This window comes from Lathamus discolor, chromosome 2, assembly GCF_037157495.1.
Source record: "Lathamus discolor isolate bLatDis1 chromosome 2, bLatDis1.hap1, whole genome shotgun sequence".
NCBI lineage: Eukaryota > Metazoa > Chordata > Aves > Psittaciformes > Psittacidae > Lathamus > Lathamus discolor.
This window is the reverse complement of record NC_088885.1, coordinates 14,268,513-14,288,978: the sequence shown is the minus strand read 5'-3', so window position 1 is coordinate 14,288,978 and position 20,466 is coordinate 14,268,513. Positions and strand designations below refer to the sequence as shown.

Sequence of the window (20,466 nt, the reverse complement as noted above, 5' to 3'; positions counted from 1 at the left end):
ATTGGTTAATTTTCAGGGATTACCTGAACAATGGTAAAGCGTTGGTATTAATTTCTTTTTATTGAAAAAAAGGTACTGTTAGAAAACACATATTTGTTTTTTTTTCAGGACATTTCCAGATTCCAGTATTGTAAGAAGGGGCAGAATAAGATGGAAGTGTAACAAGACATGTTTGTGTGCAGTGTTGTGAAAAGGTTTTTATTATGTTGTTTAGAAAATCTCCCCATCTCAACTGATATTACAGCTGGCAAAAACCACAGAGGAAGGAGTACAAAGGTTAAGAAGGCTAAAGCCATAGCATTTCTTAAAAAAAAAATGAATAATTTAAAGAGGAAAATATCATGCATAATGAATAAAAAAGAAATCCCGCTTGACATTTGGGATTCATTCATTTGTTGTACTATGAAATATAGTTGGCAGTGTTGCCTCATCTAAGCACAGGATCAACACATTAGTGCCTTGGTGAGCACAATCCTATTGCTGGCTCTTTGCATCAAAATCCATTAAATTTTAATATGTCCCACTTAAGTATAAGTGGTCACAAATGATTCATAATGTTGAGGTAAGCTTTTGGTGAAAATAATTGTCAGTTGAAAGAATTTCCCCTAATGATTGTGCTTGTCACTGGGCTTTATTTTCTGAGTTGTTTGAGTCCTTGGGAGACCACAAGCAGAAATAAGCTTCTGAAATCTGCACTTAGAAGCTAATTGCTCAAAACTATGGAAAAAGCGTTGCTTAAAGGAGAAAGCATACAGCCTCTGACCTTCTAGTCCAGATGACTCAATAGTAGCAAGTGAAAAAGTAAAACCTAAATAGTTATTTTAAGAGGCTGTAGCAGATGATGTAATATATTTTTAAATAAAGCCAAACTTTTATAATATAGCATAATCCTTGTCTTTAATATATGCTATTAATACGGAGTCAGTCATATATGTCCAGTCATACTTGGATTTTCACTTAACAGGTTTCCCTTGGTTCCTTTAAGTTTTCATTTCCTGTGGTACTTCAAGAGCAGCCTGTCCGATGGAGTGCACTGATATCTGTATGTGAGCTGTGGTCATTTGGGGAGCATAATTAACTCTGCAGTGTAGATGACATTACTTTTCATTTCCAGTCCCTATCTAGACAAAGACCACCATGAAATTATAGTGATTGTCTACTTCTCCCAAGTACAGCCACAGAAAAGCATACCCATCCACAAAAAGGTACTGTGAGAAAGAATTTACAGAAGGATGGGAGGGGTGGTGGAAAATAATTTCCAAGTCATCTCGCCTCTCTTAAAATGATGAAATCAGGTTCTTTGGGAGCATTTCCTTTTTTTCCCATACTTTTCTCTTTTTTTTTTTTTTTTTTGTATGTGTGTGCAACATTTCTCTTAAGTGGAGTGTATTTCTTTTAATGCGATATATAGATCAAGCCAGAATGTGTAAAGGTTAGTGGCTTATTCATTTTCTTCTGACTGGAAGTAACATCCTTTAGTCAGCAGATGCAACTGTTTAAACACTGGGAGATGTTGTGGCCTTTATTTCGGGTACCACAACAGATTTGTTTTGCGTTTGCTACTTTGCTTTGTTTTCTGTCACATTTAGGTTGAGTAAACCTGAGTTTTCTCTTACACTGCCATAAATTAGACACATCTTAGCTGAAATTGCTAGTGTTACATTATTCTGAACTGTTCTGAGCCAGTGTGCTCAGAATGAGATAGTTATTTGCATCGTGTTTTTTTTGTATTTGAATTTGGCTTACAGCTTTAGAAAGGAAACTCTTCACATCTTGTTTGATTCTCAATTGAAAAAACAGCAGATTGCTTGAGCTATGACATTATGAATGTTTTTCTCAATATTCAGGTATTTTTAAAATGAAGTAAAGGTGTCTGTGTATGTTGGTTGATTTCATAATTTTTATTATGTACATGGTGTAAGTAACATGTATGAGTCTGTGGAACTCTGTGGTGAATTACCAGTGTAAAGCTGTATGTACATCACTAACACCACTTAAAATGTATTTGCTCTTCCACATTGCCATAAGGGAGTCTAATAAATCTAAACCTAGTGAAAATTTCATATTTTGTCCATGCAGAACTGATTTTTCAATTACTTCAGACTTTTTTAGAGCCCAATCCAAACCCTGATGAAATCTATGGGAGTTTTTCCATAGACTTCAGTAAGGTTTGGCTCAGACCCCCCATTTTCAATCTTTCAAATAGATTTGCCAAAACTCTGCAGAGAGCCAGGCTCTTGGAAAAGTTTTTTCCTTGCGAAGCACAGCTGGTTTTGAGTTGCACACAGAAAAGTTCCCCAAAAGAAAAGCTTTTTTGAAACAACAAAAAAAGAAATTTTAAAGGTCTCATAACTTTAGTAGGTAAAAGAGTGGCTTTAACTTTTGAAGCTGAAGTTGCCTTTGGTCTTAGTCTAAGAATGACAAATTCTACACTAGATTATTTATATAATATGTAACTGTATGATAAAGCTTAAAATCACTATCTGATTGTAAGCTTAGTTAACGTTTTCTGGGTTGTGAGTTCCAGAGAGCCACGGATGTCCTTCCTGATAAATTATGTCTTTGTTTTTTTGCTACACTGCATTTAAGGAGTAATTCACTGAGGTTAAACTACACGAACTTGAGAGAGAGCTCTTGAACTTCAGGGAACACATATACACAACCAGATCCAGTACACTGCAACACTGGGCAGTCTTCACTGCCTCTGGGTGGTTGGATCACCAGACTGGGAGATAGATGTGGTTGGACAGGCTGGGGTTTAGAGAGTGTGGGGCACAGCATGTGCCTCAGCAGGCTTTGCTTATACCCTTGCTTATCAGCCTGAGAGTAAAATAGTGGCATTTTAAGGTGTTAGGTTGTGGATGGCAGACAATGAGGTTTAGAATCTCTCACAATTTCCCTTTTATTTGTGTCTTGTTTTTTCTTTGAGTGATAACTTTCAGCAGATCTAGCTGTAGTAAAGCTCCTCATTATGAATTGCTCGCTCCCATAGTCTTGATGACTTTTTCAGATGGAGAATAAGGGTGACATCTTCCCAAATCTGAATGCCTGACACTTATAAATTTGTGCATCATCAGTATTGAATTTTTAGAGAATGAGAGCATTTTGGAGACCAGGCATGTTTATGACAGTTCCAGTTTTTGTGAGCAGTCAGCTGTTAAGTTTGCTCATGGAGCTGATTCAGTGGTTCAGCTAGCGTTCATATGGTGAGCGAAGGTCCATAAAGTCATGTCTCCCTTGCGCCTGTGCTCAGATTCACCCATCTCTAATACTTTTACCTGGTATTTGAGCTGGAAAATGTAAATTAAAGCAAACACAAGGTGCTTCAGCCTGGAGAAGGGAAGGCTCATAGAAGCCCTTGTAACAGTCTAACAATACCTAAAAGGGCTTATAAGAAACCTGGAGAGGGGCTTTGGACAAGGGCCTGTACAACAGGACAAGGGGAATGGCTTTAACCTGATAGAGGGGAGATTGAGATGAGCTCCTAGGCAGAAGTTCTTCCCTGTGAGGGTGCTGAGGCGCTGGCACAGGGTGCCCAGAGAAGCTGTGGCTGCCTCATCCCTGGCAGTGTTCAAGGCCAGCTGGTCTAGTGGAAGGTGTCCCTGCCCGTGGCAGGGGCTTGGAACTGGATGAGCTTTAAGGTCCCTTCTAACACAAACTGGTTTGAGATATTGACATATTTGAAAATACTTTAAAATAGTTCGTTTTTCTAATGGTGTCACTGGCTGAAGCACACGCGGGGGTGGTAAGGAGGCAGGCAAAAGTGAAAATCTCCATGGACTTGAATCATAGAATCATAGAATGGTTTTGATTCAGTGAACTTTGAGACAGAGGTTTAGCTCACCCTTTGCGAATTCGAATGTTGCTAAAGCACTACTAAAAATAATGTATAGTTAACTAAATAATGCTAAAGTACTTTTCTTGTAGGGTTATAAAAACCTTCAGCAAACTGATATGAACTGTAGGCTTGATGGCTTTCACATGATTAACGTGGTAGGCTGCATATCTGCGGGATGGTTGCTGTGTATCGTAAGGGCAAATACCACAGCAGGGTGCATTGCCGGTAGCTCTCTGTCCTTTGATGAAAGATGTACTTTATTAATTCTGACCTTAACCAAAGCTTGACTTGTTATTCTACTTGGAGAAAATTAGTTAACTGTAAATTAGAGATATCACCGAAATGGGTGTTACTTCAAAGTTAGGATGTGATTAGGGGGATGTTCCACTGTATTAATTGAGTTTCAATTTTAATGACCTACTGTCTTCTATGTAACAATAAGCAGCTGTGCCACACTGTGTTTCAAAGAACATTTACTCAGCCTTTAAATTTACCATTAGAGATCAAAGAGAAGGTCTGATATATATGGATGATGAAGGATGCCTCACTTCGAATGGATGGCTGAACAGAAATAGTGCAACTAGAGGGTAATAAATATTATGAACAGTCTTTTTTAATGCAAATTATGTGGTGCTGAACTATATTAAATTTTATAGCTGAGCTGAGAAATCTTTCACTATTATCTTTAAACTTTGTCAGAGTACTGATAAGCATGTATTACTTCTAGCACTTTTATTTCAAATAAACTTTTCAGTCAAAACTGAGGGGTTTTTAAGTAAAAATAATTGTTGGTGACATTCTTGAAAGCAGCTTGGAAATAAATGGATGCTTGAATTACATATAGGAATTTGTGGAGGACATTTCTGAGTACAGTCTGGTTAAATGATCAGACTGTTTCCTTCCAATCTTAAAATCTGTTTAAATCGATATGAATTAGTAATTCTTGGTTTTCATCTTCACTAAAATAAAGAGGGTTTCTTGTAACCAGAGTAGTCATTGGGGGAATTAGGTTGCTGTTCAGGGGTATTTAAATGAAGTTATAATCTGACATTCTCATTTGAATCAGGTCATTGATAAAGGAGATGATAATGTGACAGGAGTTACACTGGAGATTAAAGTTAGTGGAATACATTATGTTAGATACCCTGGGTCTGATTACATTCTCCCATAAATTCTTGAGAAGAAGGAAATCCTATGGAATAATGTAGAGTCCAGCCAGATATGATGAGGTAATAAGAGGTTAAGATCTAGCAAGGGCCATATTGCATGTTATAGATAGGATTTTCCTATGCTCTTGTGGTTCTATCCTTAAAGCTCTTATAAAAGTAAGTCAGGTTCTTACGGTGCCATGTTACCCTACAAAGGCACTGTATTGTCAAAATTAATATGTTGCAATACTTTCCTAGTCTGAAGAGAACAAATTAACTAGTTCTGCTTGATTATTTCATTTGATTAGTTATCAAGAGTAAATTGCTTGTTGTACAATATCATAATAGATTTCTCAAATAGTTTCAGATGAAAAGAGCTGGTATCTATGTCAAAAAAGAATCCTTTATTTTTGGTCATCTTTGCGGCACATTAAAACCAGTTTTGTTCTAGCTTAGTGTAAAATTGATTCTCATGTGGGTAACTATATTCTCTCTGGCTATTGAATTGCATGTACATGAGATCATTTTGGTTAGTGTAGTTACAGTGTATATTGTAAACCCTATAAAGAAATATAAGAGGTTCAGTTCATACTATTCATGGGTAGTCTACTCTGGATTTGGGTGCATGCTATGTTTCAAGTATGTACTTTGTTATTCTTGGAAAAATGGGAAGCTTTCTGCAACACAGCATTGTCAAACCAAGAAAGTGCTTCAGTTCTTGGTTCAAAACATTCCTTTTTAATGCAGGTATCAACATCGGTGGTCAGTCATGGGTGTTGAGGGAGGGTTAATTATTAATTTTCAGACCTATGGTAAGAGTATGCTAAAGAGAGCTTTGGTACCTCTGGCTTTTTGCTAAGATGAAAGCAAGATCTTTGCTGTGGATGCTGTTTGGTTATATTGTAGTATGTTTGGTGAGTTAACAGTTTGCCTTGGTGGAATGAAAAAGGAATAGTTGTAGAGGGATCTACAATTAAGAATCACCATGGTAGGCTGCATTAGGAAATTCATGACAAGCACTAGTCACTAGTCTAGTCCTTCGGAACAGTGAAATTGTTTTGATCAACAAGAGAAGAGTGAAATCCTGGCCCCACTGATGTTTTGCCAATGTGAGTTTTGCCATTGGTTTAATATAGTCAGGACTTCTCCTGTTTACTTGACAGTACTGTATGTTGCTGTTTTACTCATATTCATGTAGTGGTGGGTAACCTTCTGACTTAGGACATGTGCAAGTGAACTCTGAAGTGGACTTCTTTTAAAAGTGTCTTGAGAGTTTGAATTCACCTCAGGTGATTCTTCCTTCAGTGTTTGGACAAAAAGAAAGGTACAAAAGAATGTTTAACTCGTTGCAGATTTGGTGTTAGTAGAAATGCAAACACAAATACCCAGTTATGTTAGCAGAGACTATAACAGGCTTCCAAAACCTAAAGGGGAGCTACATGAAATATGGAGAGGGACTTTCTACAAAGGCATGTAGTGATAGGAAAAGGGGCAATGGCTTTAAACGGACAGAGAGGAGACTGAGATGACCTCTTAGGCTGAAGTTCTTCCCTGTGAGGGTGCTGAGGTGCTGGCACAGGGTGCCCAGAGAAGCTGTGGCTGCCCCATCCCTGGCAGTGTTCAAGGCCAGCTTGGATGGGGCTTGGAGCAACCTGCTCCAGTGGAAGGTGTCCCTGCCCATGGCAGGGGATTAGAACTGAATGAGCTTTAAGGTCTCTTCGACTCAAATGAGTCTGGGATTGTATGATTCTGGGAAGAAAAACAAAAACTAGAACACTGTTAAAGCTTCATTTTTTCCTGTAACTTTGGTGCCACAGTGACAGTGCTGTCTTGTCTTCATGACAAGTACGGAGGTTAAAAGTGTGAAGAAAATATGAAAATTAAATTGATTCATTTCTGTTAATTCCTGCTGAGCACCAAGTAGGAAACACTCAGCATGTAGTATTAATAACTGTCCCAAACCCTTTGCAAAGGCTGACTTTATCAACAACTACAAAATGTGAACTTGAAATACTATATTTTCCCTAGTTTGTTATTTTTTTGTTGTTGTGGTTGAAATCTTCAAGTGAGGAGAAGCAAAGGATCTCTTGGGGAAGATAACCAATAGAAAGAATTTGAATTTACCTGGATCATAATTACAATTTAATTTTAATTGTATGTTTCATTTGATGCAACTCAGATACAGAGAATGTAATGATATGTTATCGTTTCCACTATGGGCTGTAACAGAGAGGGCCTGTTGTGTAGCTGGTGCTTAACAAATTCAGCCATTTAGCTGATGCACAAAATATACCGCACGTGTTAGAGAGCTGACAGGCTAAAATGAACAGTGTGCTGTAAGTAGCATTTCATGTTAGAGAAAATGCATATGCTGCTGCAAGATGTATTATATTTCCATGATCAGTGATAGATAACAAGAATTGTTCGACAGTCCATATCCTTATGTGTGCACTTAAGCTATGGGCAGATCAATAAAAAAGCATTAAGCCTGGTGCCAGCTGGAGATATTATACCTGCAGGCTGTTTCACTGCATAACGGAAACTAAATCTGGATTTCAGTAACTCTATTTAGGCAAATCATTATCTAGACAGTGTCTTTTCCAATTTCTCTCTTAGTTCTGGGTCATTTGGAAAGAGAGCGTCTATACTCAGTCAATGGAGTTTCTTGTTTAGTATTTATAACACATAATTTTTCCATAGATGAAGAAAGTATTGCTGATGTTGTAATGTAAATGTTGTAGTGCTTAATAATAGTAATTTTATCACTTAAAGTTATTCCTGGGTCTGAGAAACAGCAGTTAGTTACACATAGAAGAAAACCTCTTGAGCATGTGTTGAATTGGCTGCTCAATTAAAATAAGCTTTCTCAAGTCTTCAAAATCTGATACTCTTGTGTTATGTACTCATAGAGTGTTGAGGGCTGTGTTGCATTCTAGATACTGGTTTGATTTTCAAGTGTGGCAAGTTTTACCTGACCTGTTTGTGAAATCATGAACAAAATTAAAAGTTTCAGAACATGTCAGATTTACAAACCTTTTAAACATGATCAGTGAGCACTGAATCCTCAGCATGAACTCTTTCACTCTCAAGACAGGCTACTATTGCTCTGCTTTACTTGAATTATAGACATGACCAAATTAAAGCAAAAGGTCAGGGAACACTTCTTTTTAACAATGAAATGTGTCCTTGGCCTTTGGTCATTCTGTGTATGAAGTCATGAAGCTTATTTTATGGAGGGGAGCCAAAACAGCTTACAGCGTGTTTCTGTCATTTTGAATAGGCACCAGAATGAAAGTGCCACAGACATGCAGTGAGCTTGACTATACAACAAACTCTTTATAAGAACACACGCTTTTAAAGCAAGGAAATGAGATAGTGTGATGTTTACATAGTGGGATTTTTTTTGTGGGCTGTGTGGTTTGCGGGTTTTCTGGTGTGGGGTGTTTTGGGAGTTTGTTTTTTGGGTTTGGTATTTTTTGTGTCGTGGTGGTGGGTTTTATGTAATAGAAACTGTCTCACATCGAGTTATTTCTTTTAGTGAAGGAATTCTGATCTTCCTGAGGTAACGAATTTTGGTACTGTCAGTAAAAGCTAATATCAGGTCAGACAAAAGAAAGGTCAAAAAAGATGTAATTGATTTTTATATGAACTGTTTCTGCTATCCAATGATATAAAGAGGATCATGGTTGCTGAAGTTTGTAGCCACTTTGACTGTTTAGAATAACTTGAAATAATATGCACATTGTAGGGACTAAGAAATTGCTCATGCTGTTACTCAACTTTTGTTAAAACATACTGTCAAAAGAAGTTAATATAAAAGATCAGAGGTTTGATGGCAGCAAACTATAGTTAGATGATCTTTGGTTTGCCACTCAGATATAGGTATTTGGACTTTATTTTCTTTCAAGTGATGTACAAGTAGCGAAGCATGTCAGTGCTGTGGCTTGAGGGTTGAAAGAAAGAGGTAGAACTTAAAAAGAACTGGTAAAGGAGGAATGACATTGAAGTGTAGGAGATGCAGCAGCTATTTTAATTAGTAGCTTCCTAGGGAAAAGTCCGCCAAATAATATAAATTATCTACTTTTGCTTCAGTTGAGAGTGGTTTTAGACAGGAAAAGCAGATTTAAAATAATGTTTAAGTTGACCTTCCAAACCAAGTAGTGCTTATAGCCTAAAATTAGTGATTCTGGTATCTTCTTCTTGTCTAGCTCTGTAATGGTGTATTGGGTTTGCATGGCAAGATTTTGGAGCATTCTGTTCCTGGAGAAGTGCATCTTGTAGGAAGGTGCAATCTGTAAAATTCTGCCATTTCAATGCATTCTTCTCCCCAGTTTCATGTTGTCTGATACTTCTGCTTGTATTTTGAATATATATTTATAGTCTTTGGATTGCTTTATAAAGTTTCCTTGCAGATGAAGTAGACTTTTCTAAACGATGTTTTATTTAAACTGTGTATTGCAAGATTTATGTTTAATTTGACGTAGATTTTCTTCAGCATGTCCTAAAGTTGTACAAAACCAAGACAAATGCGATTTGGAGGGGAAAGGAAGCAGAGGCAACCCTTGTCATACAACTTTCAATTCGTACCTTAGCAAATTTCAGGGTATCCAGTCGCAGTTACAAACCCAGTTATTTTAAAATGAGTAACTGCTTGTCCCAGTGATGTTACAAGATGATCTTTCAAAATTAAGGAGTTGATAGAGAGAAGTAAATAAACATATATCATAAAAGTAGCTGACTGAGAGCATCTCTGTATTCTACTTGCTCTGTCACTTCATTTATCATTTTGGACAGTAGCAGCAATGTCAGCTTTTAAATAAGATGAAACAGAACAGTTAATCCTGTGCCTTCCTGTATAAAAAGCCACTTTGTTTCAGACATAGCATTTTATTGTAAAAACAGACCTTACTTTTTACCAAAAAAGCAGGTTGGATTTGAACACAGCTCTCCCTAAATACCCGATGTCCTCTAGTGGATGTAACTCATTTGATGACATTAGCCAAATAGAGACTCTTTCTCCTCACTGAAAAATTCATTGCCAAGGTTCTCCAAAGTTGTTAAAAGTTTTTGGGAGTGTGGATTCTCAGATCTTCAGATACCTTGATCTTGGTAGAAAGGTACTTGGTGAAGCTGGTTTAAGGTTTATCTCCTGAAGCACATCGACCTCTGGCTACTGATGAAAATCCTTGCAGATTAAGGAAAATCTTTGCAAATTAAGTCCTTCATTCTTAAGAAGAAAGGTCAAAAGTAATTGCAGTAATGGAAGATCACTTTATCTTTCAGTTGTATCATTTTCATAACATTTGAATGCTATTGCTGTTAGTAAAATTGGGTTATTTACACAAATATAGGTGTGGTACGAGTGAAATAATGAAAGAGGAAAATTTGCTAAATAGGAAGCTCTTCTAAACAAAGGCAAAAGTTTGTCTGCAGGATAAGATGCAATTTTAAAGTAGTGTAAAATTCTGTGTTCATTTCCTTCAAATAAAATAGACTGATTGCAGGCACTATGACACTAAATGAAGCCAAAATGGCTTTTTTTAATTCCTCCTCAAATCAATCCCAGAAATTCTAATGCTGTAAAAGGTTGATCTAACACAATATAATACTTGGATTTATTGATCAGTAATGAATTACTAAGTAATAGTGGGATCAAAGTAAATAAGGTATGTTTCTTATTGCAGTATTGGAGCAAAGATAGGTCATCATTTGATCGTAGCTCCTAGTACAATTAATAGAAATCGTAGTTGGCCATTAAGTAAAAGTGACTTTCTTTTAGACTAGCAAACACAATATTACTCAGGTTTTGCATGTTTTGACAAATCTAATATTTGGATACAATTGGGAAATAGAAATTTACAATACATGAAAACAATGTGCTATCTTTGATATAATTAACAGACAAGTATTCTCAGCAAAGGTTGCATTTCAAGTGTGGAAGGGAACTTCTGTATTATGAAAAGAATTCGCTTTCTCTCCTATGAATGCTCTGGTTTTCTAGGTTCAAGGATCTATGTGCTGTTTATCTTGGAAAGGCACCAGATAGATGTTTATTGGTTTTATTTCAGTATCTTTAAAAAAGAATGCTTGTATCCATGTTTATTTCATCACTTGAGTTACTTTTGTTCCAAGTAGTATCTGGAGATACAGAAGAACAGAGGCTAGTTCAGAATCTTCTTGAAAATACAATGTCTGATTTCTTGTATTAAATTTCAGCACATGGAATTTTGTATATTATAGTCCACTCTCTCTCCAAATGTAAATTTCGTAAGTCTGCTTGCCAAATACTTTTGGCACCAGAATTGTCAGAACTTGAGTTTTTAGGTGTTAGCAGTATCACTGCTGGTATTTTAAAATGAAATATTCTCAATGATATTTTGGTCCCAGAATCCTTACATTTTTTACTTGCAATTGTGAACTATTGGTTTACTTCCTACAGCTGGTTAAAGTAGCCCGGTAGCCTACTTTTTGTGGCATTTATGTTCAGCATGAATGCTGGGAAAATATTGTTAGATAAATAGAGAATAGTAATTCATTAATGTACTAATGATTAGATAACCACTCATAAGTGGAGAGCACATAAGTAGAGAACAGATAGATGGATAATGTTAGAACACTAACAGATAAATCTTTGGTGGGGTAGAAGGGAGAGGGAAAGGAAAAAAGAAATTCCTGGTTCAAAAACTCCATCTCTGTGTTAGAATAAGGCAATTTAGTCCCATTCATGAACACAATTGTTTATGTCCACACTTTCTGTTCCGGGGTTGTTCAAAGCCCTTCCTCTCTTGGTAGTCAGAAACCTAATTTCCAGTAAAAATTAGTTTATGATCAATTCCTTATGATCTAAGAGTATTTTTTATTTTGCCAGAGACTGAGGATTTCTGGCCTAATCGCATTATTGGTAAAGATCAGTCTGTTCCATTTTTAGTCCTCTTAGCTAGAGAGATTGTCTGCTCACGTGTTGATAAGGGGAGTTATTCCTAGATGATCTTAGTAACCTTCAGCTGAATCTTTCCAGGTTTATTTAATCTGTCATGAACACATTAACAGGAATTGAACCCAGTATTGCAGATGTCTTACCAGTGCCTTGTTCAGTACTATTACTGCTTTCTTGATACTTATTTGGAACATTATCAGGTGGATTGTGGAATTGTGTTAATCTTTTTCCTGGTCATCACACTGGAGCCTTTTGCTTTTATCATCCTTTGATTATTTCAGTGGGTTTTCTATATTCTTTCATTCCTGTAAGACCACCATTTTTGATAAGATTAATTCCTTTCATAATATTAAAGCAACTGCAATTGCTCTTGAAACCTGATCTTGGTATCCTGTAGGTAAAATTTGAGATTTTGTGTATTAAACTACTTTAAAATCCTTTTCCAAATTGCCCCATTCTGTATACTCCTCTTTCAGTAGCCCATCACAATAATATATAAAGTATTACTTTACCAATTCAATTTTACCTTTCTGAGCAACATACATCCTTCAGTACCTACACTTGAATCCCAGTTACTAGTCCACTATCTTGTTATCCACAGTATATTCAATATTGCATCTGATGTCAGTAGTTTTTATTTCTGTATTCTCTTGCCCAAAATTATGCATTAGTGTACCTTGCAAATGGTTTTTCTTTGATATCACTCAGTTTCTGATCCGGATTAGGAATAAGCTCCTTATTAACTGTTTTTGCCTGACTGCTGTTTCATCAAGGCTGTCTCAAACATACAAAAGACCTTGTGTAACAAGTTCTCATGCAGCAAATTGCATTATTAGCTTTTATTTCATGCTCACAGCTGGAACAAAAATGTTCGCTGTCTTGCATTACTGAACTTCCTCTTGTTGTTGAAAACAGTGTTTTGCTTAAGTCGGTATGCTTCAGTCTCCTTGAAGGGAAATGATTATCTGTTCCTCAACCAGTCAAAGAAAACTCACCTTGAAAGTCTTGCAGTATGGTTGTACGACAAACACTTTCATAACTCATTGGTTACAAAACTGGAAACCTTGCTCTAAGCACTTACTATGTGTTCAACTTCAGGCTGCAGGTAATGAGGACTTGATCTTTCCTTACTAGTAACTCCAGAATTTGTGTGTATACATATATATACAAATATATAGCATCTATGTATGTGTCTGCTTGCTTGCATCTTCAAGAATGTTTCCTATATATTCCCCAAGGAATATAAGTGTTTTAAGTGGTGTCTTAAACCACAGCAAAGGGGAGTAAGTGCAAAACAATTGTTTAAACTTCTCAGAATGATGAATACCAGGAGGGTTTGTAATCAAGGTTGCAACCATTAGTTTCAGTCTGTCTCCTTTCAGTGTACACTGAAGAAAGGTCAGAGACTACATAAAGACAATACTATGAATATTTTTTTGACAAGCATCATCTGGAGATCCCGGCTGCTCTGAACATTGACTTTCAGGTGTTCTCTTGGGGTGTGTTGGCAGACAGAAACCAGAACTGGCATTAGAAATTCATTGTGTTTATCAAAGGGAGTATTACCTCTTCAAGTTCTTGATGTAAACTAGTAAATGACTCTTAAATGTCTTTTAAGTCTCATTAGTACAATGTGTTATTGAAACAATAAAAGAAATACAGTCTCTACAGAACTGGGAGAATGTCTTACAGAAAACAAAATATTTGGCATAAAATTCTCTGTTTTATATATACATCCTAATACACATGTATGTATATTTGTGTGCACAAACTGAATTTCTGTGTGTAAAACAAAACTAGTTATGACAAAACCCTTGCATGTTCTTCTTGCTCCCCAAAAGGCTAGCATGGAATTGAACTTGTTACTTGAATAAGAATGTTGTTCTGAAAAGATGATGACACTATATCCTATAACTTCTGTGACTTCTGTATTTATTTAAGCATTTTGAAAGAAAACCTTTTCTGGTCATTCTAAATGAACTTGTACACTGAATATGGGGAAGAAAATGTGAGACCCAGTTGACAAAAATCACCAGGCATTGGTGTGTGGCAGCATATTCTGAAAAATGCAATCATTTTATGGTTATAGTGTTTGTCGAGAGCTGATATTCCCCTTGAAAAACTCTTGTTACAATCTGATTTTGTTATACTGTTACATAAAGGCAGATGGAAGTCCTCCAAGCACTACAAAACTTAAGAACAATTACCTCTCCCAGCACATACCAGAACATAAAGCATGCTTTTTAGCCAGTCTGTCCTCATCAGGTGAACAGGTTGTTGGGTGGAACAGTACACTTATGTGGTTGAAGCACATCTGTCATTCATCCTTTGTTCATAGGGAATAGCAATTGACTTTTGGTAGATACTGAATGGCACCATATAGTTTAATGTTACTGCGTACTTAGTCCTGCGTTAGTAAGGGTACTACTGAATGTTGATTTTGTGTTCTTGGCTGAGTGTCCAATAACATTTCTTTAATGAAAACAGCTGTTAGATCTGTTCTTAGCAGTGTGTTTCCCAATGCCATTTGTATGACTTGCATACCACATGCACTGAACCTCATCCTGGAAGAATGGCCGAGACGCTTTGACAGCTTAAACAGCATAGTTGCTTCCATAAAGAGTTTATATTGCCAAAGTCCCCTGAACTTCTTAAGTCAAGATTTGATGAATTCGGGCATGTTCAAAATATTTGAACAGGCTACAAGCTCAAACAGAAGCCACACAATTGGTGCAAATTATCTCTTCATAGCTCTCAGTGCAAATAGTGGCAACTTACAATAGAGTAAGTGATAGAATTTATGAACTGGAAGATTTGCTGAGAAACATTAAAGTAGATCAAGAGTCTGGTATGCCTCTGTGTACTCCTATTGAAAATATGTTTTGGTGATCTACAGTGACCTTGGACTGCATATTCAGTTGGTATGATTTTTCATAAATTTATTATCCTAATGGAATGTAACACAGAAATATTTTCCATCATTTTATTGAATTTGGTTATGTCAGATCAGGCAAGAAACAATGGAATTTTGTGACTGCACAATTGTAGCCACACTGTTAGACTTCAGTGCTATGTTCTGAGATCTGTAACTGATTAATTAGTGACTACATTTTGCTAGTGAACATCTGAACTGAGCCTGGAGTGTTTTCTACTGTCATTAGCAGCCACCTGTGTACGAAAAAAAAAAGAATCCCTTCTTTGCTTTTCTCTAGTTCTTTCTCCTTGTACTCTACAGTGGAAATACACTTGTGTTCTTGGAAAGTGTCTATTCAAATGACACTTTAACCCAGACTCAGTGCATGAATAAATGTTCCCTGGACCTCACCGTACACTCAAATATGTGTTGTTTTCTTCTGTAGATTTTGTGTTCCTTCTAGAAAGAAGCAATAGCACTATCTGTCTACAAAGCCTGCATCCAGCATTTACTTCAACAGGCAATGTACTTTCTGATGGGCAGGTACTAAACAAGATTTACGGGACTTCAGTACATGTAGCTGGCAGAATCAGTAGACATAATTGATTAACTCTGTTTTAGAGAGAACATTCTCTAATGCCTTCAACTGCATTTTTTGTATACACTTCTCAAAAAATGGTGGACACCAAAGAAAACCCAGCAGAACATGGGTTTGCATATAGCTTTGGAATATCTGAAATAATTTTTTGCTGTCTAGATTATGTCCATTATATAATGGTGTACAATGATGAGAAATATACATATTGTATAATGGTATACATTGGTCTCCATTGTATGATGGTATACATAGATGACAAAACCTGCTGTTTAGAGGACTCCCTGCTCACATTTATACTACTTTCTTGCTGCCAAAGACCGCTCAGGAAGCTGTTTTTCTTCCTTCTTTCTGTAGATTCTTGTAAATATTAATTTCAGAGGAAGATGGAAACTTTATGCATAGTTCAGATTGTGATTGAGTGGAAGAGAAAGGGGAAACCCAAAAAAGTCTTTCCCTCAAAGTGCCTTTTCATTTTTCAGATGCATACTACTTTTGTTTTCCTGTTTTTCAGCTTTTGGAGCCATGTTAAAACGTGTAAAAACATGGTGATAGGAACCTGTAGGAAAACTGTCAGTGCTTAATTTTTGTTCAATATGTATTATATGTTTATGTTTCCTTTGGGTGTGGGTGTCTTTTTCCAACTTAAGAACCAAATGTGTTACAAAAACAGATGTAGTGAAAATAAACAAGAGAAGTCTCATTTCCTTTGGTGAACAGAGTTCACAATTAGCTTGAGTGTAATTTCATGTGTGTTGTACCCTATTGAACAGATTTGCTGACCAGAGCTTGCTTTCTTGGATTTATCACAACTGATAAAAGATCTGTGATGTCAGACAAGAATTCAGCTACACAGAAGAGAGGGAAAGAGTGGGTCAAATGTAATAACATATTCTAGATGTTATTCCTGCCAACAATTAATGGGGAAATTCATTTTATGAAGCACTGTTTACAGACTGACATCTGGAGAACTTCTCAACTTGGATCATTTCCAGTGTGTAGATTTATGTACTACTATTCCTGCCTCTCTTTTCCCTTAAATATTTCACTTTTCTGATTTGTACCATTCACTTATGAATGAACATGGATTATTCTGCTGCCCTGATTTCTTTTAGGATTCCAGGTGCATAAAAATCTTAAATGTTTGCTAAAATGGTCATTCGAAGTATCAGAAAGTATCAGTGAATACATTCTGAAATTTCTAGAGGTATGCAAGAATTCAGGGAGGTTTTGATTTTATTATTTTTTGTTTTAAATTAAGGTTCTGTTGGTCTATGACAGAGATTCAGAGTAGATACCCTCAGTAGGATCCCTGTAGTTTAGAGTCCTAGCAGGATAAGTTCTTTTTCGTCTCTTTCCAGATAGCTGTCCTTCACAGTCAGAAATGTTTTTGAATCATATAATCCTGGTTTACTGTGCATTCAATATTATGTTCAGTTGTGTATATTTGTGCCTTATCCAGTTTCTTTTTTAGTCTAGTGAAAGTTTACAATACTTTGACCATTTCAGTTCTTTCAGTGTGACAATTGATTTAGTGTGGTCTCTACTCTTTTCTTCCTGTCCTGAATCATAGCATGTTGTCAGGGGTATTCATCCAAGATAAAGATGGATACCTGTGCCTATTGGAGCAAGAAACTGTCACAGAATCACAGACACGTTTGGGTTGGAAGGGACCTTAAAACTCATCCAGCTCCAGCCCCCTGTGATGGGCAGTGACACCTTCCACTAGATCAGGTTGTTCCAAGCCCTGTCCAGCCTGGGCTTCACCACTGCCAGGGATGGGGCAGCCACAGCTTCTCTGGGCACCCTGTGCCAGTGCCTCAGCACCCTCACAGGGAAGAGTTTCTTCCTAATACCCAATCTTAGTCTCCTCTCTGTCAGGTTAAAGCCATTCCCCGTGTCCTGTCCCTACTGGCCCTTGTCCAAAGCCCCTCTTCAGGTTTCTTGTAGGTCCCCTTTAGGCACTGGAGCTGCTCTAAAGTCTCCCCAGCGCCGCCTTTTCTCCAGACGGAAGAAGCCCAACTCTCAGCCTGTAATACAAATATTACAAGAGTAAGATAGAAATGCAGGGGAACAAAGACCTTGATTGTGTAAGCTTCATTGTCTCAGAAGAGTAAAAATACCACTACTCTATTCCTTTCTTGTCTGGTGATTAATTTAAGTAATTATTGGCACAAGAATCCTGGTGAAATCGTGCCCCACTGAGAACAGTGCTCTCAGCCCATGGAATGCCTTTATAAAACTATAGTATTTAAACAGTTTATAGAGAACAAGTATTAGTGTCTTTGCAGAATAAATAATTACTACTCTTAATATTGATGCTGATATTACTGCTGTATGTATTCTGTCTTTGTTTGGTGTAAGATAGTCTTTCACTGGTAACATTTCAGTCCTCACTACTCTCTGTCAAGAAAATAAAGTTATGGAAGAAGTGAATTTTACTTTTTATTTTACTGACTTTTGATAGTGTCAGGCGACAAGTAAATCTGAACAAATCTTTTGCATCAAAATCAAGAGCAGGAAGTCTTGCTTCCTTTCAGCAAGTAGCATGTTGTACCTAAGGGCAAATAGACCTTTTCCGATTCTTACTCAGTTACTCTCAGCGTTGATGACTAATGACATATTTTGGCATCAAAACCCATCAATTCTCAAGGCTATGTGTTACTGAATTTCAGGTTTTTAGAATGAACATTGCAAAAGTTCTTTGATTTGCATGCAGAATTTCAGTAGGCGGTAATTGGTGAGTTTTCACTCATGCTGTTAGAAAATGTTCTAAAACCTTTTAAAATTATCTGATGCCATTCTTAGTAGTTATTTTGTGCAGGAAACCCTATTTTTGTATCCTGTGTTTACAGATTACTGTTCAATAGAGTAGATTTTATTTGAAGAATACGAATGAAAAATATCTTACTTGACCTTTAAAGCAGTGGTTTCCATTTCATCAGATCTCATAGTTTACATTTTAGTCACAATTTGCAAATGGGAACAGACGTATTAGCTTACTGATATTTATTTTCATTTAGGGTGTAGGTACATTTATCTTTAATGCCATGTCAGACATTGCCCCAGTGTTACAGTATTTTAACATGAAGACTTTTTCTAATTTCCCGTTTCCTCCTTCAGTCTCATAGCAAGTATCCTAAATATCTGAAGCTGTCATGGGTCATAAGTGCACATTGCTGACACGTTCACTCCTAACCTTCCTTTGTAACTGAAAAAAATTGCTTGCTCTAAATCAAACGTAAAACCCATGATGCATGTTACCTTTTATGTCAGGGTGTATCTGGAATATAGTAGCTTGTGTCTTTCCTCTTTGCTAGGAACAAAAGATGCTGTATCAGTTCTCCATCTGATAGGAGTCATAGAATGAAGAATACCAGGTTGGAAGGGACCTCAAGGATCATCTGGTCCAACTTTTTGAGGCAAGCATGAGATAAATTAGGTGCCCCAGCATTGTCTGTTTCCAGGAATGAATATTTTCACAGGATTCACTGGAGCTGCCATGCTTTACCCTAGCTAGACAGCGTTGTACATTGCTGCAGGACATGGCACATTGATTTGCCAGTGCTCCTGGAACTGCTGGGGAAACTGTAGCTCTCCTGCATTGGAATGCAACCTTATTTTCAAGTATTTCACTTGTTTAGCTTGAAAGGAGAGAGTAGCTTGTATTGCTACAGACTGTATATACTGGTTATGGGGCCTGGAGTAGAACAACTCTGACATAAAGGTGAAGAGTCTTTATGCTCCACTGGGAGTTGATGTGCTGTTTATAAACACTTGCTTTCAGAACATGATAGATAAGTACATGCATGGATTTGTTTGCTTGCCAGTGGTGATCCTGGGTGGGGGGGGGGGGGTGGTGGTTATGGAAAAGAGGTGCAGCTCAGTTGTGTGCTATATTGTTGGCAGTGCACTTACTGTAAGGTCACATTTTTGTTGTGGGATAGTGACACATCCTCCAAAATCCTGATCATAGCCATTTGAAAACGCATTTACCTGCTATTCTACTGCGAGCTGCTGCAGCTGTCTTCAGGTGATACTACTATTAGATTATTCCTTTCTTCATATTTTAAACACAGGCATTTAAACATATTTGAAAGCTGTAAGGCATTGGGTTCTCTAATGATCTGATCAGAAAGGAATATTGCAAATACAAAGAATCTGTTATGCCATGTATACTTAAATCACTTGAGTAAGGTGTTGCCTTACTCAAGTGTGTTACTGAACAGTGTAAGTGTCCCTGTGATTCCGTATCTATAACATTGAGTAATAAAAATACTGTATTTAATAGCCGTAGCCCATCCAGAAAATGTCTTCCTGTCACTCTCTGTGGCAAGCTAACAATCTTCATGAGGTTTGTTGACTTTGTACAGTTATTTCATTCACACTTACTTAATTTTATTACAAAACTAGCTCCCAGTAATCTGATCTTTAACACAAATCATATTATTTCCATCTTTTATGTGGAACCAGTTTTACGTGTTCTGTGGTCTTAATACATTCATACTTTTTTCAAACCGGGATAAGAAGTAGTCATTAAGGCATAATCAGCCTTCTAAACAATGGTAGTAGTTCTCTTCAACAAACGTTTCTGTGAAGCGAGAATAAAGACTGTTTCAGTTTTATGTGTTCCTGTCAGCTAATTTATCACCTCTTTTCCTTAATTGTGCACTGGTGGAGTTACTATGTTACATAAACACCACATTAAGGTTCTTCCATTTTCAACTAGGTGGTTGTGCTACGATCCCAGAGTCTGATTTAGAGGACAGAACAGTTGTACTGTGCTCCACAGCAATGTTTCCCCATCATGGACAGATCACAAAGCAGAAATCCAAGCCTGGTAAGAAAAGAAAAACTACTTTGTTTTATTTAGAGGTGTACAGCTCATCTTTTCAGAGTGCTTGTGGACATAGGAAGGAAATGATGTATTTCAGGCTTTGTTAACATAATTCCAATTTTTCTTGTGATAAAAGTACGATGTGTAGGATTCTGAGTGTATTCAGCTTCTATCAAGAACAGCTAAACTCTAGAGAT

General features: G+C 36.9%; 1 protein-coding gene across 2 annotated transcripts in view; it reads left to right on the top strand.

The window, feature by feature from the left end:
• BBS9 (Bardet-Biedl syndrome 9) overlaps positions 1 to 20,466 on the top strand; it is a 266,566-nt gene that overhangs the window by 139,123 nt on the left and 106,977 nt on the right. Inside the window, exon 23 of one of the 2 annotated variants that reach the window (XM_065665814.1) lies at positions 20,162 to 20,272. The exons of the other annotated variant lie outside the window; for it this stretch is intronic. Coding sequence (XP_065521886.1) covers positions 20,162 to 20,272 — 111 coding nt within the window. The remainder of the gene's footprint in view (positions 1 to 20,161; positions 20,273 to 20,466) is intronic. 2 annotated transcript variants of the gene reach the window in all.